The sequence below is a fragment of the Anticarsia gemmatalis genome, chromosome 9 (genome assembly GCF_050436995.1).
Source record: "Anticarsia gemmatalis isolate Benzon Research Colony breed Stoneville strain chromosome 9, ilAntGemm2 primary, whole genome shotgun sequence".
Classification (NCBI taxonomy): domain Eukaryota; kingdom Metazoa; phylum Arthropoda; class Insecta; order Lepidoptera; family Erebidae; genus Anticarsia; species Anticarsia gemmatalis.
In genome coordinates, this window is record NC_134753.1 from 9,106,869 (window position 1) to 9,132,691 (window position 25,823).

Here is a 25,823-nt window from a genome sequence, read left to right on the forward strand (position 1 = left end):
AGGAATTTCAATATAAAAATGTGGTTTATATAATTCCTTAAATAAAGTGATCAGATAATGTCTATAAAACCACAGAAAATAAAACAAATAATTATCTCATCCTTAACGGTAAAACTTTTATTACACATTGAAACAAAAATTGTCTTAATTTACTCAATAGGCACAAAAGTGAAAACTAAACTACTTATCCTCTAAAACCTGCCTTATGGAGGATTGGGCAATATTTTTTACAAACTTTACACGTTTATTTATGTACACGTTATATTCACAGACGTAAGTACATTCATAACAAAGGTAACAATATTATTCATAATAATCATATCAGATTATAAAGGTTCGTGCTATGTCGCATTTGGCAGTAAGGTTGATTATATTACTTAAGATGATTTGCGTTGAGCATTCATAATGCACCTTCTAAACGTGTAACAATCAAGCCATTTTTATGATTATGGAGATGACACTTATTATTATAAAAAACAAATTTAATTTATCACGATCATTCTGAAGATGGAATTCTGCTGGCGTCGGCAGACAGCAGTGTTTTATAAACGGTTGCACAAACATTTAAACTGCTTATTATAGCATGATTGAGCTCAATAATTTTGAGTGTCTGAAGATATCCGCAGCCGCTGTGAAGATGTAAAAAATAAAAACAAGGGATTTTATCGTGATCATGCGTACCTAGTGCGCTGGACCAACCTCACTCCTAACAACTCATGACGGTTGGTCATCGTACAAAAAATATTTTAAAGAGTACTGTTTTAATACAAACTAAAGACGTCTGGGTTATCTAACTTTGCAAGTGCAAGGCAACACTTTGAAAAAAATCATGCTGGCGCTTATGCGTATGATCGACATTAAAGAGATCTGTAGGTGTCTGTCGAGAGGCAGCGTCATAATAGATCGACAAAATCTAGCGAGTCTATAAGCACCTTATTAATTTTATAAAACAGCACTGTACGAATTACGTGATTCATTCAAACGTTGATATTTTACGCAGGATAATCTCTTTACGTATTAAGTTCTCTTTCGGTTATGAGGTAAGTAGCTAGCAATGATTAGTTAATAAATCTATAACATTACATAATGGTAAGTACAGTGAATAGTCTTAACATAAGGCAATTTTATCGCTACAAATAACTGTAGTAATTATAAATATTTTAATTTCTAATAAGCACTTGTGTTTATTATAATTAACAGATAGACGTTTCACATGATATAATTTCAATGTATTTCTTAAATATACTATGTAGTTCTCTACATAAAATAACAAAATTAAGTATCAATAATTAAGTTTGATGGTTAAGTATCAACAACAATAATAAATCGTCGATCTTCAATCTGTATTCAATCTATAGTGCAACTAAATATTTCAATATAACGTGGTAACTTGATACAGGAAGACAGGTATTTCAAAATATGCAGAAGCATATTGTTTCATATTATTTTACGTGTATTTTCAAATTGTAACTGGGATAATCATCATTCTTCAGAAAAAAATAGAGTCAGTTTCATATAAAAATTGGTCTACACTTCTTTAACAAAACATTTATAACAGTTTGCGGCAGATGTATTACTTGTATATTTAATTATTAAATAATAATGACATTTCGGTGAGTTGTGCATGTAACAGTTATTTCAGTATAGTGATTTTGAAACATTCATAAATGTATGTAAGGGACGAATGCTGTGTGAACTTAAGACATTAAAGTGAGACAGACGCAACAGACCGATGTCATTCGAGTGAGCGTTCAAGAGACAACATAAATAAATGCATGATCAACAAAGTTTATGTATTGCTAAAGCTATAATAAAATTCTTACCTATATTGATTTATCGTTACGTTTGTACACACCCATTAGCAGTACCATCTTTAAATATTTTAATGTTTTATATTACTTTATTCATAAGCAATAAAGTTTATACGACAGTTAATTAATATTTGAATGATGGCTGACTTCACATAATTGCATTATTTGAGCTTATCTAACTAATTTACCTCTACCTACCTTAAGCTGAAACTCATAAAAATCTCACCCTGTCAAAAATCTTAAGTACTATTTTGATATTTTAAGTATATTATTGATTTATAGTTGTGATGAGTCTTAAATGCTTCAATTTACTCTAACTATTACTATATCAGGAGTTCTTCAATGTAAAAGGTAAAGATGCAACTCTATCATTATTTGTTTCTGTAATGTTATAAAGTAATTTTCAGGTTTTGGGTTGAGCTTGTACATGTAAGATTTGTCTTATATAACAGTTTAGTAACAAGTGATACTAAATACCCATCGCAATTGGTATGTACACTAAACTTTGAATATATAAGCTTTTATATATTTATACAAATAGCTCCACCGATAACAAATCTGTGTAACTTCTTACTATAAAATTTAGTTCAAATAAGAACACTAATTGAAATTAGCAAGCAAGCCCGGTAATAACAGTAACATGAATGGACTTATCATATTTGAACCAGCTTGGCTGACATTGTTTATCACACGCCATGATTTGTATTAATTCACTAGACGGAATGTTACATAGTGAATTTTTGAGTATACCAATTAGTTAACTAGACCAGCGTCTTTGGCCATACTATAGAATATAGAATTCTTATCTTGCAGCAGTTGCTCGGGTGGCGCGTACTCGACGAGCTGGCCCTTGTCCAGCACCATGACCTTGGTGGAGTCCATGATGGTGTTGAGGCGATGCGCGATGGTGAGCACGGTGCACGCCGCGAACTCGGAGCGGATCGTTTTCTGCAACAGTCGGCAGTCAGTACATAGATAGTTAGTGGGCTAGGTTAGGCTACACATAGCTAAATGCTACTATAGTATGGTCACCTGGATGAGCTCGTCAGTCTCCAGGTCGACGGCGGCGGTGGCCTCGTCCAGCACGAGCAGCGGGGTCTTGCGCAGCAGCGCCCGCGCCAGGCACACGAGCTGTCGCTGTCCCACCGACAGGTTCTCGCCGCCCTCCGACACCTCGTGGCGCAGCCCCGCCTGCAGCCCTGCACATAACAAGTAGGTACTAGGCGACTAGGCGAGCAGGTGTAATGTAGTACCGAGTGCAGTACACTCACCCTGCACGAAGGGCTTGAGGTGCGCGTGCTCGAGCGCGCGCCACACGTCCTGGTCCGAGTACGTCTCGAAGGGGTCCAGGTTCATGCGCAGCGTGCCCGAGAACAGCACCGGGTCCTGCGGGATGATGGTGATGCGCGAGCGCAGCTGGTGCAGGCCGATGCCGGCGACGTCCAGCCCGTCGATGAGGATGCGGCCGCCCACCGCCTCCACGATCCTGCACACGAGTGACGTCACACGGCGGTGAGCTAGTGCCAGTGCACTAGTACACGGCTGTAAGGCTAGTCAGTACCTGAACAGGCCGAGCGTGAGCGTGGACTTGCCGGCGCCGGTGCGGCCGACGATGCCGAGCTTGTCGCGCGGCGCCACCGTGCACGTCACGTCCCGCAGCACCGGCTCCGCGCCGGAGCGGTACGCCAGCGTCAGCCCTTCCAGCTGCACGGCGCCCGTCTCCGGCCACGAGGCGCCGGGACCCTGCGGTTTAGTCCATGGTGCTTCCTGCGAATGATGATTGTGACCGTTGTTACGCTGCTCCTATTTTTGCTTTATTTTTTGTTCAGGGAGTCGTCACCTTACCTGTTCAGTTTCGGCATATTCTTTTATTCTCTCGACCGCTACGATGTTAGTTTCTACTTCCGATGTCATACGAACGAGCCAGTTTAGGGTTTGCGTTATCTAAAAAAATATTATTGGCATGTTAATTCGATAAGTTGTTTGCGGCGAAATTTGGTAATAAGATTGTAACTTCTCGTACCTGTAATGCGTAGCTGACCGACAGTCCCACTAGACCAGGACTGATAGTATCTCTACTGAGCACGGCAAACATTGCCGAAAAGAATATGATCAGATTGCCGATCATTTCTAGACGAACCGCCAGCCACCTGTTCGCGATGCAGCTCGGATAGTAACAAGACTGATTGTGGTCAACACCTCGTTCCGACTCTTCTATGAACCTGTTAACAGTAACGTATAATAATTAATGCCGTATGAAACATAGACACGTAGAGCATCACAATGATCGAGCATTAAAATTTTAAACAAGTTAGTTATTGAAAAAAGGGCTGTACCTTTCAGAGACACCGTAAGCTCGTATAGTAGTGGCACCAGTGATACTCTCTCCGAAGTGCGAGTAGATGGGGGAGCGTGACACTGACTCGAGACGTTTCAACTGTCTTGACGTCGCCACGTAGAAGCGCTGGATCACGTAGTAGATGATACCGATGGGCAGGATCACCGCCAAGAATATCGGCGTCGACAAACTTATCACAAATAACGTACCCAATACCTAAGGGATGGTCATAATATTATTAAAAAATGCTTGGCGTGCACAGAATCATGTCACCAATTATAATAATAAATAATATTCTCAGGGATCAGTTTATAAACGCACTTACACGAAGCATAAGCAAGGGTTTCGTTGTGAAGTATCTGTAGCATATTTAATGTTGTGCTTGATGCTCAATGTGAAGTATTCGGAGCACTTGCTATGCAAGTTATGGACGGAACACAACGTGAAAAAGCGAACCAGCACTAATGAAAAAAATAATCTAAATAACAAAATACATCAAATGTGGCCTGATAACCAAATGAAGTCTGTTTAAAAATGTAAAACTTCCTTACGTTTTTATGAGTGCACCACATTTACTTACATCATTCCACGGTAGTTTTTAAATACTAAATTGTGACATTTGAAACTTTATTTTAACATTGATATTAAATGGACTGGTAATAAATGATCATTATATTTTCATTACAAGTAAAATAGTTTGAGTCTTAGGTAAATCTTATGTGAAAGCAACTTGTTAATATAGTATTTCATTTATAGATGTAATTTGGAATTATTTCGATTCAGTAACTTGTACAGTATTTCATCTTAGCCTTAACAATATGGTCCAAAATCTTTATACTATGTATGCCAAAAACCAATTATGGAAACAATAAAACAGGTACACGAAATGAGATTGGATTAAGACTGCAAACCATAATTATAAAATAAATGCCCATCAACATAAGTAATAAACATTACCAGACAAAATGTTGTGGCGAGATTACCTCAAAGACGCACCACATCAAATCCGAGATCTGCGAGGGAAGAGACGTGTCCAAAATGTCCACGTCTTTAGAAAATCTAGAGAGTATCCTGCCAACCGGAGTCACTTCGAAGAATTGCAACGGTGCCTTTAACACATGGTCCAACAATAGCTCGTGGAGCAACCTCGCCGCCCGCCAACACGCCAAGTAAGGCATTAAGTCGGCAAAAATTGAAGCTAATGCTGCAACAACGTCCATGGACACCATTTAGTAGCTAACCTTAAACAGCTAACTGTCGGTACGGAACCTAGTAATAATGAATACATTGTTTACGATACTATCCACACAGTACAGTACAGCACAGCTACGGCCTACGAGGCGACAAGGCAACTGTCTAAGACGGTGATCGCTGCGGGTAGTGCTCGTCACGAATCAAATATGTTTGTACAACAAGCTAGCTTGTGCCTATGTTAAGAGTTAATCACATGCAACATATTTATATATAATTCTATTAAACAGGTTAAAACTGTGAGTTAAACTCCAGGTTAACTATACAACAAGGTTTTAATTGAAGCGCAACAGTAAAATTAATTATGTTGTTAATTTATAAACTGATCCCTTAAACTATATACAAATACGTAATCTCAAAAAAAAGTTTACGGAGCAGGGTGTGATTTGCAATAAATAATTTCTACTATTTAAAAATAACTAAATACATAAATTCAAATCATGAAAGCGACTCGCGACGCTTAATGCTGTAAATAGTGCGACAATGGGTCCGCTTACAAAATTACAAAGTGTAATCATTATTCAGATTATCAAGAAATTTAAAACGGTTCTTAATTTGTGAACGTTTCTGTGACGGTGGAGCCTCGAATACGTATTCATCGTCCCCATTCTCCCCCAAATGGTTAGGGAGACACATAAAATCGAGGGAGCGGAACCTCGCGGCACTATGTACACCGGCGCGTCGCGTCGCTCGCCGAGCGAAGCTCGCATACCGAGAAGAAGCAGGAGGTCCAGCCCCTGAGCGTCATGGGCAACACGTTGTCGAGCACGTCCACGTCCTTGCTGAAGCGGTTGAGCACGCGGCCCACGGGCGTGCAGTCGAAGAAGCCGATGGTGGGCGCGTGCAGCACGCCGCCCAGCAGCGCCGCGTGCAGCGCGCGCGCCGCCGCCAGCGTGCCCAGGTACAGCGCCAGCGACGACACCGACACCGACACCACTGCGCAGCGCCAGGTCTCACAGTGCCGTGCCCTACCCTATCTCTAGCTAGCTCTGCGGCCCGCCTCGCCTCCGAGGACCACGTTTTATTTACATCGCGTTCGCATAGGTCGTAGGCGTTCGAGATGGTATATAAAAAGGTTAAAAGAAACCGAGTGCAAATGTTCGACTCGTAGGTGAAGATCGATAGCGCGGGCGTTTGTTATGGTGACTGACTATCGATCGAATAATGTTATGAATTTAAGGTAATGCAATGTTTTTTATTGTTGAAAATCATGTTTCACCTCTTCATGGAGACATAGAGATGTAAAATAGAACTAAATAATTAATGAGAATTATACTGAAACCGCTTAGACATATTTTGAAAGACTTGTTACGTAGTGTAGGTGTACGAGTTAAATATTTAATTTAAGTATTATTTTAAGTCTTCTCTATTAAACTTCCAAACAAGTGGCCGATTACACCAACACTGATCTTATTAAGTCAAGGAATGTATAATGTTTTATTTAATATATTTCATTACATTGAATTGCAAGGCACTTCTATTTCTTTATATTTCATTGCACCCAGCTTCAGTTAATTGTTTTTTTTGATAATTGGTATAGGGCACGTGCGCATTGAATCCATTTTATATTTTAAGACATAACTAAATACAAAATTCATTAACAAAAGACTTATACAATATAAAGAAACGGCATGCAATTTGTTAGTAACAATTGGGAATGAAAATACTACAAGGGAAAAATTTAATACAAAAGTCACAATTGACGCCAAAATTACGATCAGGCCGGTCTTGCCGAGAAATGGTTGACTGATTTTTTTATAAACTGCGTCTTAGTATAATATAACGATACAGTTTTGACATCAACCATTTGGAAGGCAAAATAGAATAGTAATATTTGTGTTTATTATTGATTCGATAACAATCAATCATGTTGTCTTACTATTAGAACTTATTTTAATTTAATGCTTAATATTTAATACTAAACCAGCATTAGGTTAACCGATGAAAATTTTGTTCATGAAATATATTTTTTAATTTAGTGCTTAATATTTAATATTAAACTAGCATTAGGTTAACCGATGAAAATTTTGTTCATGAAATATATTTCTTTAGTGCATTTTTTTTGTTTCGGTTTCATTATTTTTTATTGGTGAAACTTTGGAGTTACTTTTTCTGTAGTTCAGCGTGACTGTTGTATTGTTATAACTACTTAATTGAATCTATAATGTTTAATAAATTCCATGCATATTGTTAGTTCGCTCGTCGTTACGATATTCCAAGAGCATGCAATAAATTAATGTTCCATAAATAATAAAAATAATATGCATAGATAAAGAATACAATTAATTAGTTACACATAATATTAAATTAAAGTAAAAAATGTATTCATTATTATAAGTTCCATCATATTACCATTCCCAACACATACATATTATAATACGAAATAATAAGTAAATACCTACCTAATACGTTAAATTTGAATAATAACATTTGCTGATTTCAATGGTTGAATTGGAACCAACCCTTAAAGTTTGTATTTATTAATTCAAATGCTTTTTTTACATAGTAGTACATTATCAGAAAAGGTATAATAAAATCTGCCACCATACATTAAGTTCGAAATAGTATAACACATTTTGTTGATAAATGAACTAAAATTGATGAGTGTTAGAATCACAGTCATGTGTAAATCTGCAATGAACATAATAATATTTATATAATGTTACCTTGTCCGATGCCGAGTCCTCCGTACACGCCGAGGTACATGTCGCGTCGTTGAGTGTCCACCGTGCCGTTCACGATCTGTTTGTCATATTATACTCTAATGAACTAACACAACTAGTTACTTATAAGTTTTCAAAAATGGCGAACAGCAACCCTCGCTTCTGCACTTGTCTGGCACTGAGGCGACCAATTTTTCTACTTATTGACTAATGGATGATGTAAATGTAAATATATCTTTCAAAAAGTTGCATGAACTTTGCAAATGTTGATGCTTATATCCAATTTGTACGAAAAATTTTGAGTGGATTTTGTCATTTTGTTACTAATATAAAAAAAAAACAATATTATATTTCTTAAGTCCCCAAACAACTCTGGTGGACTCGAGGCCTAGCCTCTCCTACGTTCAGGAGACCCTTGCCCAGTACTTTGATTATAATGGGTTAAAGTAGAAAAATAACATGATGTGAATGTCATTGTTACATTACCATTTTATCATCATTGGACCACGCGGTGAGCCAGTAGTTGGAGCCAACTTGGAAGACTTGCAGAATTAAGTTCATAAGTACAGTTACCACGGACGATAGTAGTCCTACACTCAATAAGTAGTGTTTGTACACTCCCCATTTCACCTGCAAACAAATTAGTTATTTAAAAAAATGTGCTATTATTGATAAATTTGTATATTTGACATTTCAATTTTAAATGACAAGGTTCAGGATTTCCTTGGCTTGAACTTACGCTTCCAGTCTCAGTCTTTTCTGCTTCTATAAGTTTATTCTTCTCTTTCAATTCGTTCGGTGTGACGCTGTCCGGAGTCTTTCTCTTTACGCTACCTGCACGATCACCTAAAGCATTCCACACAAATAGTTTTAATTTTCCGTAGTTAAATAAGAAGTAATAAGGGCTGATAGAAGTTTAAGAAAAGACGATTTTATTACCTGCTGCAGGTTGTTCCGATTCAGAAGCACTTTCAGATAGCGAACGAGCCCTCTGTAACTTGTTTTGGAATTCCGTGCCAAGTTTACTTTCCAGGTCTTGTTTGATTTCGTCCAATTCTAAAACAATTTTTAAATTTCAAGTAAGTCCTCTGTGGTATTAGGCAAATAACACATCAATCTATTACAATGAGCAGTATTACCTTCAGGCGAGGTACGTTCGGCATCGCTCAAATGATGCAGAAGGAATTCAGCAAAAGCTCCCTTCTTCTCGAGCAGCTGCTGGTAGGTGCCGGCCTCGGACACGTGGCCGTCGCGCAGCACCAGCACCAGGTCTGTCTGCGCCAGGTACGACACGTTGTGTGTCACCCACACACGCGTCTTGTTCTTGAGCAGACCGCTGGGACCGATCACCTGCACACGACACACACGTACATATCGGTCACCTGTCGGTCGTCTGTCGGTCGCCATGTTGTCGTCGGCACTGGACTCACCTTGTCGAAGATGTGTTTCCCGACGTGCGAGTCGACGGCGCTGAGCGGGTCGTCCAGGAAGTAGTTGTCGGCGTCGTAGTACACCGCGCGCGCCAGAGACACGCGCTGCTTCTGACCGCCAGACAGATTTATACCTTTCTCGCCTATTTCCGTTTGATCGCCACCAGGTAGCACGTCGAAGTCGGGCTTGAGCGCGCATACGTTTATCACATTATTGTATTTCTGTTTGTCGAGAGGTTTGCCGAATAAAATGTTATCTTGTAGAGTAGCGTTTTGAATCCATGCTTGTTGTGGCACATACGCAATATCACCTGCAAGTATCAAATGTAATAAAACTTTTATTGAACATTGAACAACAAAAGGAAAAAAAAATGTATTCTTTCGTAATTGCAGACGATTTTTTTGCACACTATGTAGTTGGGCTACACTAAACATACCATTTAGATTGACCCGTCCAGAGACTTTGTTCATTTCTCCGAGCAGCGCGGCGAGCAGCGAGCTCTTCCCGGAGCCGACAGCGCCGACGACGGCGACGAGCGAGCCGCGAGGAATGTGCAGATTTATGTTCTTTAGTGCTGGTTCCGCGTCTTGATCACCCCACGTGAAATGACCGTTTTCAACCACGATTGGATTCGCTGAAACACCGTAAAAAACACAGTTCAAGGCCTCTTATATAATATCTTAACCCTGTAATGATATGAGTAACCACAGTAATTATTACACTTACGTTCTTTAGGGTCGTGTTCCACAGAAGAGTCGTCTAATTCGTCACAGTTCATGAACTTGTTCAAACGTTTTATACCGACTGACGTCTACAAATATAAAGTATAGTATCAATATGGGTCCATAATATTTGAATATTTAATGGCTTCTTAAAAAAATGTTAATAGCGAAAATGGAAAAGCAACTGTGTTTAAAGCTTACAATTAAAAAAATCTGTGGGTTTATACTTTCTTCCAGATTCCATAACCTTATTTTATATTAAAATAGCGTTACAGTTGTTAGTAGCACACTTGTAGGAATGTTAAAAGAACGTTAAGAATGAGTGGGCTATGTATTGGATAAACATATAATAAATAAGTAGAAATAATACGTCTTATAAGCAGCTGCGAGCGAGGCGAGTGCAATGTTAGTGTTCCAGATATATTTACAAATTGGAACAACTTTATTTTTGTCAATTGTCTGTCCGTTGAATTTGTTCATGTCGATTTTAGTAGCAAAAAGGGAGTGATGTATAACAAACTATAAGCACAAAAAACAAACGAAAAAAATCACAAAGACAAATCCAAAGAAATGTACGACGTAACGTAGAAATGACGTTCTACTATTTTTTTTATATATTGAGAGCGATTTTATTACATACTGAATGAAAAAGTGAGTCACAATATGCGTCTGTTTCAGAAAGTGTATATTTAATTATTGGATCGTTTCGAGTTATATTGGCGTTAGATCTTTACATCATTGAGTGATAACCAATGTTTTGTACTACACAAAACATTTTAATAGCCTATTTTGGTCAAGACTGGCTAAGAATTACCAGTTTGCTGTAAATTCACGAATTGTAGCGGAGTGGGTGAGGAGATCTTAATGAATAAATGATTCGATTTTGTTTATTTTACACTAATAGTAGCTCTCAATTGTCATACATTTCTTGCTAATAACAATTTAGACAACAAGCTGGACATTGCACATAAAATAAATCTAATATAAAAACTTACTTGTACGACATTCGATATAACGTTAGGCAGCATTGACAGTGGGAAACGCAGAATGTTGAAAAGAGATAACGCTACGAAAGCTCTCTCAGAGTCCAGCACTTCTGTATCGTTTACCAACACAAAACACCCGAACGACATCAGCGATACCTACGACACCATACCAGTTAATACATTACAAGATGCCTACGCAAACGTGGCTGGACTTTGAGTCTACACTGTTGACACTATGTTGACGACCTGCCATGTTTGAACGCTAACGTGCTACAAATCATACGTACTTCTTCGCACGTACGATTTACGTGCAAGTGAACGTACAAATTTTTCGTCATGCGAGTTTTGTAGTCGAAGAACACAGCGTAAACATACTTCTGCAGTCAGCGCTGCTGCTTTTGCTAGTAAAAATATATATCATAGATATTGTCGAGAGTTATGCGTGTTAGTGTGTCTGTATGTGAAATGACCATAGCCTTTTATGTAAATACTTAGAGGTGTGAACAAGTCGTCACGTTACCTCGATCACAGATACTATGATGAGTGGCAGTAAACCTAGAGGTAAGTGCATTGTGTAAAACAGAGACATCGACACGAAAATGTTTTCAGCTGTCAGGATATGGTTCTCGGGGTCGCAAATCAGAAACGTGAAGAATGTTAGGAAGGTCACCTTGAAAATAAATAAAAACATTAAGTTCCAATTTCTTAGGACCCGCCTGATTGATTTGTCGAAAGAATGTGCCAGAATATATCTGTACTGACAAACACGAAGTAATAATGCCAGTTTAAATTAATGTAACTTAATAACGCTTAGTCACTTGGATAATATCAGAACAGATAACATGGCCATAATCTATAATTTGAAGTGCTATTCAAACATTTCACATATAAATAATCGAATAATCAGTGTATTGATATTACAAAATATATGATACGTTGACATGTATTGCGCTAATCAATTATAATATATCGATACAAACATGTAGATATTATATGATCTTGTAATCTATTATCATTAATATAATTTATAGTATTGATAGGAAAGTGACTTTGATTGAAGATTATTAACAAGTAAATAAATAAAAAGTAATATGAATGGAGACTATGTATCAGTCAGATCCATAACGAGCGCCTGAAAAAAACTGTGTGTATAACATTAGTGATTTCTGTATAGTTGTTCGGTGTCTTAATTGAAATATATGTAATATAATATATCAGCGTTTTACTGATATCAATTGTTGTTGGGCGAACATATTTTTTTATTGTGTATTGTTATTTTTTTAATCTGTCATTACAATACACCAGGTGTATGTGAAAAACATTTCTGATACGTGTTGAGGTATATTGTAAAGTATTGAAATGTTATATCATATGTGTAGTATTGTGGGGAGCCATAATACATAGCTCAATATGTTAGAGACTCAGGGTTGTAACGGAGCTATGATCCGCGTCAGTATAACTGGGGATTTTCATCAAGAACTTACATTTCAAGGTCCGTAAAATTTGACGAGACTCATAAGGAATGTTCTTTCTATGATCTAGATCTATGAATGCCCTTGAAAGTCACGCGTAAATCTTCTAAGATGCCAAAAACATCGCAGTCAACTCCGATAAAACATTCGATTGAATTTTAAAACTTTGTTTACACTTCTGTATCCACAAAATTTTACGCAGGTTGCTGAAACTTTCATCGTCAGATGGGTTAAAATTTAGTCTTAAAAATCTAGTCGTATAATATATCTTATGTCTAAAATTACTATTCACATTCGATACAGCTCCGTTACAACCATAATGTCTATTCATTTCTTTCTCGACACGTTCATATTGTTCACAAGAGGCTATTTAGTAATTCAACCACTTCATATACCATTTTGGATGACACCGTTATCAGAACGAAGTATCAATCTAAGTATTCACTAGAATTGCGATGTCGATCATATATCAAAGTTCCAGTTAGATAACTGATATCGCTCTTACCAAGAACGGTGCACATGACCAAATGAAGGAGGTAGCCGAATTCAGATAAGCCGTCTGTTTCAATACATTCATCTCTTTGTTCCTTATTTTAAGTATTTGTTCTTCGAAGCTTGGCTCCCATGCGTACATTTTGAGCACCTGGAAATGAAACAATCACTATTAGAATACAATGTTTGTGAAATAGGCTGTTTTTTAGCTACAACTTCCGCAGTTAGAATTGTTCTTGTGTCGCGGGGACCTACAGAAACACGAACAACGGACACAAAGTACAACCAGACCCGAAACAACTATTTGTGGATCGCAAATAAAATTGTTCAGGGTGGAAATTGCATCCACGACCTCCCAACGCATTGGTAGTGGCGTGGCGACCACCTCAACCACTACGCCACAAAAATTTGATATGACTAACCATTATAATATAATGATGTTCAAAATAATAAAGCTTAGTTATTGCTGAGTGGGCTAAATAGAGCTTTTCGTCATGCCGAGTCATGTTGCGTGACGTCATCATACCGGTAGTAATTAGTTGAATAGAAGGCACACTCTGTACCTAAGAGCAAAGGTCTTATGAATCTGCAACTATGAGTTCTATGCACTCACGTGAGTAGATAGATTCATGTAGTATCTATGAGAGATACGATGTTATGCAAGTTGCACATTGCTATCTTCTGTGACCTAATATAAAGGTATCGCGATCATTTACTCTTATTTATATATTAATGTAGATTCAAGCGCACTATATATACCTCAAATAAAATGTTGTACAGAGGCTGACTTGTATTAAGTTTGAACTTTACACAGATTGCGTGATACGACAGAAAGGTAAGTCAATATTTTTCGGGGTTTTTCTAGCGATGATATAATTTAGTCCATATAAAAGAAAGCAAGTTACGACAGTCAGTAGCGACCTATTTTTCCAAATGTAAGTATGACATTCAATTCTGGTGAACAATATTTATCTGCTCAACAACTTTAGGGTCTACAAACACTTATTTAGAGACTATGTACACTTAGTGATACAGTATTATTTTTACCGAAGCAACAAGTAATATTTAACTAACGATAACAATTATTATGTACCTACTTTACCATCAAGATCAAATAACAAGTGCCTACTTATAAGTAGAACGATGGCCACGAGAAACACTTGAAATCAAAGTATGCAATACTATGAATAAAACTTATTTGGATTTGAAAGTATGCAGAAAAGAAAAGGACCCGACAACGTATTGTACTGTATCATGTAAGTTGTAGGCAGAAAAATACGCAATATACCCATGTTCTGCTATTAGTACCTAACCCGACGGGGGAATCGAATCCTAGACCTCGTGATCAGCAGTCGTATACACAACCGTCCCAACCGAAAAGGCAGCCTAATCTTATTTAGAATATTCATCAATGAAAGTTCGTTGACATGACCAAAAAATAACAAAGTTAAATAAGTTTATCTTAAAATTGTAATTTTATTATTCTTTGCAAGATATTTCAGTCGTTCGTAGTGATATGAAGACAGTTGTTTTTGAGTTATAATTAAATATGTGTTGTGTACACTGTGCCGGAGGGGTTTGTTAAGCTGTACGTATAGGAAGCACACAAGGCCACCATGAAGTATAAAGGTGTACGTAATGACGCATCCTTAGATTACTACAGCGATACTATTTGTGTAACGATACGTTATCAACAATATCAAATAAGACAGGTACAGGCAACGAGATAAAACGACGGCCGCGAAAGTTTATCTAAAATAATATTACACAATGCAATGAAATCAAAACAATGGCTATGTGTGCGTTACGGTACAATTATACTGCTAAATTAAATAGCTGCAAAGCATGCAATTCGATTCGGCTCTTGCCGTGTTTTCAAACCTAAATAATCTATAATGCTTAATGATTTTATTGCTTCCACTTTTATACAATTATTATACAATCTTTAATGTCGGTAAATAATCTTAATTTTGTGTAATCAATAACGGATGGTAATTACGTTACAATCTCAAACCAATATCGTAAATATCTTTATGATTATAAAATGATAAAAGCAATCAAATTTTGCACGTTTGTGACGGTGTGGTTGTTATAGGTCACTATGTTGCCCCACTTATAATAAGATGTAAGATAATTCGTAATCTTATCATTTTGTAACGAGAAATATAAAGAGATAATATAAAATACAGACTATTTCCTGCGTGGATTAAAGGAGATAGCTATAGTGGCAGATATAGCCTAAGAATATTTGGTATTGATATTGCAGTTATATCGTTTGAAATCGAATATAATAATATTGTAAGATATTGTAGTTCTATTAAACAGAATCAGCTTACCTTAATCCCGTTAAGAACTTCGTTCATAAGCTTGACTCTTTCATCTTTGTATTTCATCTGCCTGATCTGTAGTGTCTTTACTCTGTTGGCGATGAGTCCGTTGATAGGAATCAGTATGATCATCACAGCTAGGCCAGCGAGCACCGACGGTCCCAGTATACCCCATAGGAAATATAGGGCAAGAGCGATTTGCAGCGGAGCCGACCATATCATGTTCAAGTAAGCGGTCAATTCTACGAATCTGTAAGTTTCAATAAGTTTAATGTAAAGTTGCGAGTAATAAAATACAAACATTGAGAATATGGAAGTTAAATAAAAACTGGCAAGTGTGTGTGAGAGAGTAGATTAACTTTTGGAAACTGTTTCAATATACAATAGAGAAATAGGCCTTAAAATGCGCCCGGCAAAAATATAATGACCCAATTTCCATAAACCTAAAGATTTTCAAAAGTAACATAAAATGTTGTACTCTAGTTTAGACGTTGTATTTGTTCATATTTACTTTCTATGTATTTATTTCTACAAGCTCTTCTACACTATTGTCAGAACCTACTCAACCTACGTTCATTAATTCAGTTCAGATAAAAAGCCCATCAAAGCTATATCAGCTTGCACAATAACAAGAAGGTATGCAGTGGATTTCATATTATCCAGCGAGACAAGCGATAAGAGTTGAAAAAACAGGTTTCCAAGGTACTAATATAATGAAACAAGAAAATGTATTTCCCAAGTGGTCTGTCCCGATGCTGGTTCAATAGTGTGGGGCTAATACAAGTAGATTATTACACTATCAACTGGTGAAAGCTGCGGCTTTAAATCGTTATCAAGTGTTTTGGAATTACAATTGACTGTGTCTCCATCCATATATATACAATCTATGGAGTAATCCATCTATATCATATGCAGTATACATAAATGAATCGTCCGACACTCGATCGATCGCCATATACATAGAACATATAATCGAGTAAGTATGATATTTTAATAAAGGTTTTATGATATTAAAACATATTTTAGACTTCAGTGAAGGTAACATAACACATTCTAATGCTTCTCGCAAGGGCGTTTATTTTATATTTTCTACAGAGCTGCTGAATTATTTCTAACAGATGCGATATTCTATGAACTATGACGTCACCCTCTAACGGACATGGCGGAAGCGTTACTTCGAAAAAGTAGAGGTTTCATGCGAGTTTCTTATTGACTAAGATGACATTTGATACATTAAAAAAAAAACATGAAGTTATTTGATCAAAAATAAAAAAATACCTGGCTAGTGTATAATTACAACCTTGAAGTTGTAGAAAAAATGCAAGGGCAATCGATGGCTGATTGCTGTATTAGCCTCATTTGTTATTAATAATAATTGTACTATAACCACAGAGACGCCTACGCGATCGTAATTTATGTGTCGAGTGTCTTTTGTTTACCTTTGTGCGTCGACGGACATCAGGTTAACAATCTCTCCGACGGTAGACTCCTTCCTAGCTGCATTGGACATTCGCAGGGACTTTCTGTAGATAGAGCTGGTTAACGCTGTTCTTATTCTCATGCCTACGAGGTACATTCTAGTGAAGTAGTGCGCTAGTAACATCGTTTGTACCGTAGCACAGGCAAGCAACGCAACTGCGTACAGGTAACCTTTCCACATCGGTTCTTTACTGCTAACGAAATTAATAAGCAGTCTGAAACAGAATATGATTCACTGTGTAGGGTTCATACAGATAGCCATATTAGCAAGTAATGGTAAGATGTGTCACATAGAAACACAAATAGAGCCAATCATTGTGACTGGGCAGTAAACAACTTACTTGAGTAACTGCGGCGACAAAAACATCAGTACATCGTTGAATAACTTCAGAAGAGATCCGAACAGGAATTGGCCTCCGAAAGCTAAACATAGCGCTGGTAATATTGAAGCTGGTTTCTTCTCGGACTCAGGCTTGAAGTTGACGCTAGCCGATGTGATGCGATACGTCGCTTTTGTGCCGTTCAAACTGTTAGCACACGACAAACGAAGGTTTTCAACATAAATTATAGTACGGTCAAGGCTGCGTAACGCGGGTCGTTAAACTTATAGTCTCCTTTAAAAAAATGTAATGGCTCAATATTTAATTAGACGAACCAAACAGTATTTCATATTTAATTTAAAAAATATAGTAGGACTACTTTATTACACATACTTTGTATAATTTCAAAATCTTACATTAATTTCAGTAATACGTAACCTGTAGGTATTTCATTCCGTGGTACACAGGTATTTAATATTACTAAGAAGGAACACATCGTCAAGATGTATTATTTTACCTTGAGACGTCAAAATTGATTAAAGAGGCAAAACATTAGCCTCACTCACTACGGTACACAATTATTTTTAGTATAATTTTTTGATCAACACTTACGTTTCTCGCCTCTTTAGTGATTTTTCCCATATTTTGTCGAATTTAGGGACAACTTCTGTGGAAGAGTCTTGAGGGTTCAGCGCCCATAGGTCGTCTTCGGTCAAACTCCTACGGAATCCAGTGAGGGCGAGCGGGTCGAACCAGCTGAATGTGAGGCGGCTTGGGAAGCCTGACGCATTCTCTGGACATTGGTTCTAAACCAAGTAAAATACAATTTATACATAACTCCGTAAAGTAAGTTGACTACATATTGCTTCCATATTTTTAAGCGTGGGCGTGAAGTACCTAAGCTTACGCAATTCTATATTATTGTGGTAACCTTTTTTTTGACTTGACCTTTTATGTACAAAATTGACTTCTAATAAAGAAATAAAGCCGTGAGATAATATGAGTCAGAAAATTAATCAAATTGAACATTTTTAATAATCATAATAGGCGAAACAAACTTGTTTGTTGTACCCAACTATTAAATATAGATTTGTGGGAAATAAATAATTACCGATTAAGTATATTTAATAATTTTGTAGCTTCGGTATTTTATATAATTACATCCTTGCATTACCAGCATTCATTTCAAAACACCGTTTTCTCAGTTTAGCCACGAAAGATAAATTTGTTACTCACCTTTTCGTATTTGTATGGAGTATCTTTAGGTGGCAAGTCGGCGAAACAATTAAGAAGAAACATGATCACTATCAAAGGATAGTACACCATGTAACTGACAAAATTGTATTTGACATTTTCATCTTCATCGCTATAGTAATGTGAGGCAATTTGGGTCCGCATTTGAGGCAGACCTGCCAGAATTAAAAGTAGCCAAAAGAAGAACAGCACCCCTGATGCTCTCATACCATATTTTCGATTATAGTAAAGCAACGTAGCTGATAAGGCCTGTTGACAAAAAATACGTTTTACGATTCGATATATTTTAAAGACGCATTTATGATTAACTATGGGCTGGTCAGCACCTAGAGTAATGAACCCTGTAGGTCGGATTCCTAGTTTATCAATAGGACTTTTCGAAGCGGTTGTTGTGAAGTTAAATAACCCACATAACATACAATGCGGTAGGTGAAATTGCACATAGCATCAACGCAGGAATTCCTAAAATCCAACATACAACAAGTGATTCTGCAGGCGTGTGTTGTATTGCACAATAGGAGCATACATATGATGCTACATTCAACGGTACGAAGTCCGTTTTGTGTCGTATGCAAGTTTTTATAAAGATTTAATACTACTATGATTATATCATAGTGAAGGTCAATACTTTGAAGATCCGTTTGGTGGTCACTACAGTGCCACGGGCTATAATGAGCGTGGTGTCGGCTCGACGCATATACTCTAATAGTTTATGGGTGATGTAATTTTTTTTTGTTGGGCCCGTTGTCATTAACTAAATTGTCCAAGGTTGACTGATGAATGTACTTAATATTATGAAAGGGTTTTAATTGGAATAAAGGTACTGAGACCAAATTGAGCAAGTAATGGTGCTAGATAGGCAGGTAACAATTTGATACATCAACATGAATGGTAAAAATGTCACTGAAACTTATTAAGTATCTCGAATGTGTAAAATATTGATCGTTACTTTTATCAAACACTTATAACTTATAATGTAGGCAAACATTAGCTAGACGAGAACTAATCTACAGTCAACCGTGAATCAATTGATAATAATTAAGAATTGTGGTCAATGACACGGAATTTTAAACCAACGACTGTGAATGTTGCGTGGAGCTATGAGAGTAAGCGTCCGTTACTTTATGTATATTTGATATTATATCATATTTAATACTTCTGAAATTGTACCAATATTATGTTAATGCTTTGTTAGGTACAATTATATTATTGGTAATGGTATCGGGACAGTTAAAATAATTGACATTATTGCGCTGCTGCGGATTGAAATGATTAAAGTAATCAAACCAGTAATGAAGAATGACATAGATAATACGATACCAGAGTTAATTTGGATATGCAATGCATGTGCATAATAATACATTGAGTGATGTAAAAACATAACATACGAGTTGCCAATTGCTTCCTGTATAAATGATACGACAAAAACTACAAGATAAAATCAATAGTTTGTTTTGTATGCTGAAACAAATATTAATACTTACAAATGTCAAAATCTTGATGATAGGACTGTAATAATCGGCATTGAATACTTCCAAGTCTTCTTTCGATGAGGTGTGCACCGTGACTCCCAGGTCCACGAATTTTAATACTATCAGGAGGCAAGTTATGACTAACTTGCTGATGTTTAATATATTCCATGGTATATTCCTTTCTTTGCTATTTAGAATATAGTAAGTGTCAAGAAACGCCGCGACCCATAAGTATAAGCACGGCGTCCACACCAGCACCGTTTTTTGGAAGCATGGCGTTAGTTCTGGATTTTCTGTGTACCATGACAGACTGCTATTCTAGAAAAATAAAAACATCTATAATTATATTTTTGTCAAGCAATTAACAAAAATAGATAAGTTAGTTATTTTCACATGGATTGACTCGATAATAGATCTGTAGGTCCTTCAAAAACAACTACCTGCTTTTATAAAGCGGCTGCCAATCTGAAGATAGAGAAATCTTATCGCTAGGTACTTAATAACGAGTTGTCTATTGCGGAAATATAAGTAAAGTTTGATATTTTTTGTTATTTCAATGATTAGACACATGCTTCGGAAACCTGGTTCAGAGATAATATAACTGTACTTTTACGAACTCTCTCTCTGTCTCTTTCTCGACTCTACACTATGATTGAGGTTCGTAGTTAAAAGAGTTTGCGTATACCGATATCTAATCTTTGTGTGTGGGCACCTGCTTTTTCTTAGAATACAGTATACAACATTAACTGCTTTATAAAACTATATATGTTAATCGAAAGTCTGTCGTCTAAACGCAAACTTTAATTTAGTTTTAAAATTTGTATAAGATTTGTTACTTTCTCTGATTACGATTTGTCACAAGCTAATCCAGTTTTCGAAATGAATAAACAAATGAATGCTCTTTTAACAGTTGCTTGAGGCTTCGCTCATATTTATGTTATTTACAGAGAAAACCGATTAAAACCAAAATTGTTAATGTAAGAGCTTAGCCTATTTTTCCTCTATAATAATTAAGCGAAGAGGAAAAAAGCTAGAATGCATAAAAAGGTGCAGCAATTTCGCCGTTAATCGATGCTTAAAGACAATTTCACATTAGTATTTTCAAAACCAATAGTAAATTATGAATGGTGCTGATTACGCGTGCCAGTCGCCGTAAGACGGTAAGATGCCAATTTCCGTAGTGATCGCTTACTTGTATTTTAGCCATTAATTTGCGTGCCAGAATGTTGAGCCCTGGATGTTTTCGTTTAAGACAGCTAGCCGTTAAGCCAAACTCGTTAGTCGACGGCAAATCTAATTTCTGGTTCCTAACATTTCAAGTTATCGTAGAATGTAAATATAGACATTATAGTGGTGTCTTGAGTTTCTGATAGAAACTCGACTGGTTTGTGAAAGAACGCGATATCCAGCTCAAGACTCAAGAATAATAATAAATATAGTGGTTCTACTAAACAGTCAATCTATTTATATTTATAACTGCTCGTGAGGCTAATTACTATGGCGTGTTATCGTAAAGCCAAATCGATATACTTTTTCTACAGAAATGAAGCTTTAAGATTCTTAAACACTCTAATTAAGACATATATATGTGGGACGTGAATACCAGAACATTTATTTCATCAAAAGATAAGCTTACGAGTAGCTGTTTACTTTTAAGTCGGCACAAAGTTGTGTTGATAGGAGTGGGGGTCAAGTTGGCATGGTAGCAAAGGGTTTTGCGAATTTCTTATGAATGCTACTATAACCCGAACTCGTACCACTTTGGGCCTCAAAATCACAATCGGCCGACTGTTTAAAAGAGTTTGGTATTTTAACTTCCGAGTTTAAAATAACAAGTCTACAAGATATTAATAGAAACGTTGAATAATGTTGAATGTAGCGTAAAGTTTATAGTTTTAAATCCATTCTTAACTAGTTATTCCTGTAACAAACATTTTTTTGCTTTGTCATGGAGAAACGAGAACTTAGTGACGTCTAATAAGAATGTAGGTCTGTAGGGATATTATTGCGCCTATTATTTCGATATCCATTTGTTACAAAGTTTATGTTTTATGATAATAATAGGCTCATGGAAAGATTTTTCTTTATTTTCTCACAAATCCGCGACTTGCTGTACGTGGCTAGTATTCTGCAGGTAATAAGTTGACTCTAGTTCACCAGACAAAGAAGACAGCAATTTATTTGTTGCTAGGGCAACATTGTGATCGACTTGCATAGAGGAAGACTAAAACTTGCAAAGGTAGACATCTCTAGTGGATCGAAGATTGGCATGTAGTCAGAAATTAAGCACAATCAACAATATATAATAATATGTACATTATTATATATACGTCATACAGGTATTCCATATGATACAGATTAGGTAGAAGTATCCACTCCACATACACTTACAACCTAAGAATGGTTGGAAAGAGGGCAATTGAATTAATAATAATTACTGATGACAGGGAGAGCCCGAGCAGTATTTAATAAACTCAGTTAAATATCCATATCAATGATTACCTATTACCTATTCTACTTTTGAAATAAAATAGTCTTACCATAATGCCATTTTAAAATATTTTTTACATTCACTTCTTGTTAGGTACTATTTGCTAGTTACATTATTTTTAATTAAGTAGGCAACATAGGGTTTCAAAAAGCTTAAGTATCATGCTGTGTTCCGGAACACAAATTGAGGCCCTTAAAGAACTTATATTGTCATTCCAGGAACTATGTTTACTACATTTGATTTGAGAGAAATAGGTTGAGTAACAAATATTATGTTGTTGTATGTAATTTGACAGTGTTATACTGACTATTTATAGCTTTATTCTGATAAACATACTTTACCAGTCATGCTTTGTAGTCATTTTATACCTCATCTTCACAAAGAGTTTGAGAACCCACATAATTCAATTGGATTATGTAGGTACTGCCACTGTACACTCATGGGTTGTAATTCAATTTCAAAATGTTATGAAATAATTATGCAATGGTTAAACATAGATTAAACTTAAGATAAAAATTATAGATTAAATATATTAGCACTATCTAAGTTCTGTTATTAATGAAATAACCAGATATTGCAAATATTACTCACTAAATGGTGCAATTATCAAACTAATTCTATAGCTAGGTAATTCTTATTTATGATTATATAAAATAGGTACATAGTTATAGATTAAAATAAGCCCAAATTTATCAATTCATGAGTAACAAGACTATTGGCATAATAATATCAGAGACTCATCAGTCTTTTCTGTTTTATTATTATTTTATATAATATATATAAAAAATATGCAAACATACAATGTAGCAACCTTGGATTGAGCTACTGAACCAATATACATTTCCTGAATAATATAATAATAATCAACTATGTACTTAGTATCAAATAATAATTAGAAATATCATATGCAACTTTTTTTATAACAATATAATATCTGTACATGTATAAGAAAAGTGAGCATAGTTGAATTAAACTACCTATTGAAATAAAATTGATTATTGTAGGTAGATCAATTCAAAAATATTTAACATTTATAATTTATGGTAGGTAGTTGAAACTGAACAAGGAATAGAAAAACAAGTAAATAGGACAATTATGTTTTCAAGACAATAGTTTACGCATAGCTTATTACAAAGATAAGATGTAATTATTGTACTTGTAATTCAGTTGCTTACAATGCAGCAAAGCTTTACAAACACTGTTTGTAGTAATTTTATAACTTTATTTACTTTGGGAATTACTCATAAATGATATTAGAAACTTACTATTTGGAAATACCATAGAAACTGTGATAAGGCAATATACATACTTATGTTTCTATAGCATCACTAAAACAGGTTTTGTTCATGGACTTGTTTAATGTTATTATAGAAAATGGCTTGGGTTCATGGCCACATGGTTCATTAAAGAGACCTATAATAAAGAATATTTAGAATTATAATACAATATAGTGACTGCAGTAGTTAAATGTTATATATGACTAGATGCAGGTTGCATTTAAAATATATCTTCACATAGGTATATTTTTTATTAAACATAATATGTGGTTATAAAATTAGGTACTTAAATGGTCAAGGAATCTATTAGACAATTCCTTAACTTTATATCTATCAATTAACCTGAAATTATGTACCTACTAAAATTTACCTTAATTGTTATTTAGTTGAGGTAAATAGATGTGGCAAAGGAATGTGTGCAAAAAACCTATAATAATTTAAAATTAGGATATAACAAACACATGTTTTGTGAATGTATAAATTCAGTTAGCTCAATGTGTCTGTAGATAAAAATACCATGACAACCACAGAGTTGTATTTAGGTCAAGTGCATAGGTACATGAGTTTCTACTTGGATTGATTTTATTAGATTTAAATTCGTTACAAGTAAAGCGAAAACTTAAATGACAATGTAAGTTATGTAGCACACACCTACCTAACTTACATTCCCATTTTGGTTTTGTTGTGTACTAGAGGATGGTTTATTTAAATAATATCTACAACTATGTGGAACTTTTTATGCAGTCTTTAATCAAGCTCGTGAGTTTGTAAATGCTAAAAAGCATAAAGCCAAAATTATTGTATTAAGTAAATACCAGTTCTACACTAATAGAACAATTAATTATGTATAAAAGTGAACTTCTTGCAATTTGATAGAGATCGGTTGCATGTTTTTCTCAGTAAATGACCTTTCAACTCGATCTCTGTACTTAGGTGCCGCGAAACTGGTTAATTCGTTAGAAATTCAACATTTTCCTTTTTTAGATACTTTATGTAAGAAGGTACTTAGTATAACCATGCTTTTTACATTCACATAAACTGCTATAATTATGTAAAATCTGTTCAAATACGCCTACTTACCCAAAATTGAGATCCACAGAAGCTATCAAGCGTGGAATTGTAAGACATTGTCACAATTTGTGATTATTAGTTTATAACAACTGCCATAAATTAACTATTTTTCTGGCACTAGAGGAATATAAAACCAACTAACATTAATAATAACAAAATTATGTCCACACTTTAAAACTATTCATCCACTGAGAAATACTAGTATTCTAACAGAGAAGGTAGTAAAAATTTCGAAAAAAATTTCGACATCACACCACACCACACCGCACCGCACAGCTCACCAATCACCATAGAATAAAAATCAACTGAAATTTATCAAGATAAACCATAGACAATGAAAACGTAGAGAATGAACAATTTTAACAGACTAACAATGGACGCGATAAAATAAACTACTGGCAACATTATAGTATAATTTTATGTTCTTTGCGGGCAAGTGGCAACATTTACATCGGATACCAATTTATTACAGGGAGTTCTTTTTAGTGATAAATTTTTATACCACGTATTTAGTTTAAAACTGACGCAAAAAGCCTTTTTTCGAACATCTAAAAGTTTTATAAAGGCCTCATCTAATCTATCTATGAATTGAAATTCGATGAAATAGGTAGGTAGGTACTGTAGGTAGGTACCTCGATTTCTAGCAAATTGTGCTAATTCGTTAAGATTTGGTTTTAGATACAAGAAAGCTCATACTTAGACATGGTTAAAATAAATTCGGGTTGCACCACTTGTTTTTTTATTAACAACTGTTCCAACTGGTGGGGATGAGTTAAATATTTTTCACTTTTCCCTGCCACATCGTCACGGGGACAAGCAGAACGATCTATCGATCTCGTAGTTTATTATTAACGACTAGTTGACCCGCGCAACTTCGCTTGCGTCACATTAGAGGAATTTTTTCCCCGTTTTTGTAACATTTTTTACTGGTACTCTGGTCCTATTAGTCGTAGCGTAATGATATAT

At 35.8% G+C, this 25,823-nt stretch overlaps 1 protein-coding gene across 4 annotated transcripts; it reads right to left on the reverse strand.

Annotated features, from left to right (window-relative positions):
• Positions 1–91: 91 nt before the first annotated feature.
• On the reverse strand, positions 92–25,155 carry MRP (Multidrug-Resistance like Protein 1). 4 transcript variants are annotated; one of them, XM_076118780.1, is made up of 25 exons: positions 24,867–25,155; positions 20,031–20,336; positions 18,529–18,795; positions 17,905–18,098; positions 17,314–17,499; positions 16,933–17,187; positions 15,503–15,743; positions 13,180–13,317; positions 11,212–11,358; positions 10,221–10,305; positions 9,931–10,128; positions 9,494–9,804; positions 9,203–9,413; positions 9,003–9,119; positions 8,803–8,909; positions 8,550–8,693; positions 8,067–8,142; positions 5,133–5,353; positions 4,148–4,365; positions 3,835–4,033; positions 3,657–3,755; positions 3,373–3,578; positions 3,083–3,297; positions 2,844–3,010; positions 92–2,759 (listed from the first exon to the last, which is right to left on the reverse strand). In XM_076118780.1, the coding sequence occupies exons 1-25, from the start codon at positions 24,912–24,914 to the stop codon at positions 2,565–2,567; spliced, it is 4,551 nt and encodes a 1,516-aa protein (XP_075974895.1). In that variant the 5' UTR covers positions 24,915–25,155; the 3' UTR covers positions 92–2,564. The 4 variants fall into 4 exon arrangements, with proteins under 4 accessions (XP_075974895.1, XP_075974893.1, XP_075974894.1 ...); XM_076118778.1 differs by lacking the exon at positions 5,133–5,353 and adding an exon at positions 6,113–6,336; XM_076118779.1 differs by lacking the exon at positions 11,212–11,358 and adding an exon at positions 11,723–11,872.
• Positions 25,156–25,823: the final 668 nt, after the last annotated feature.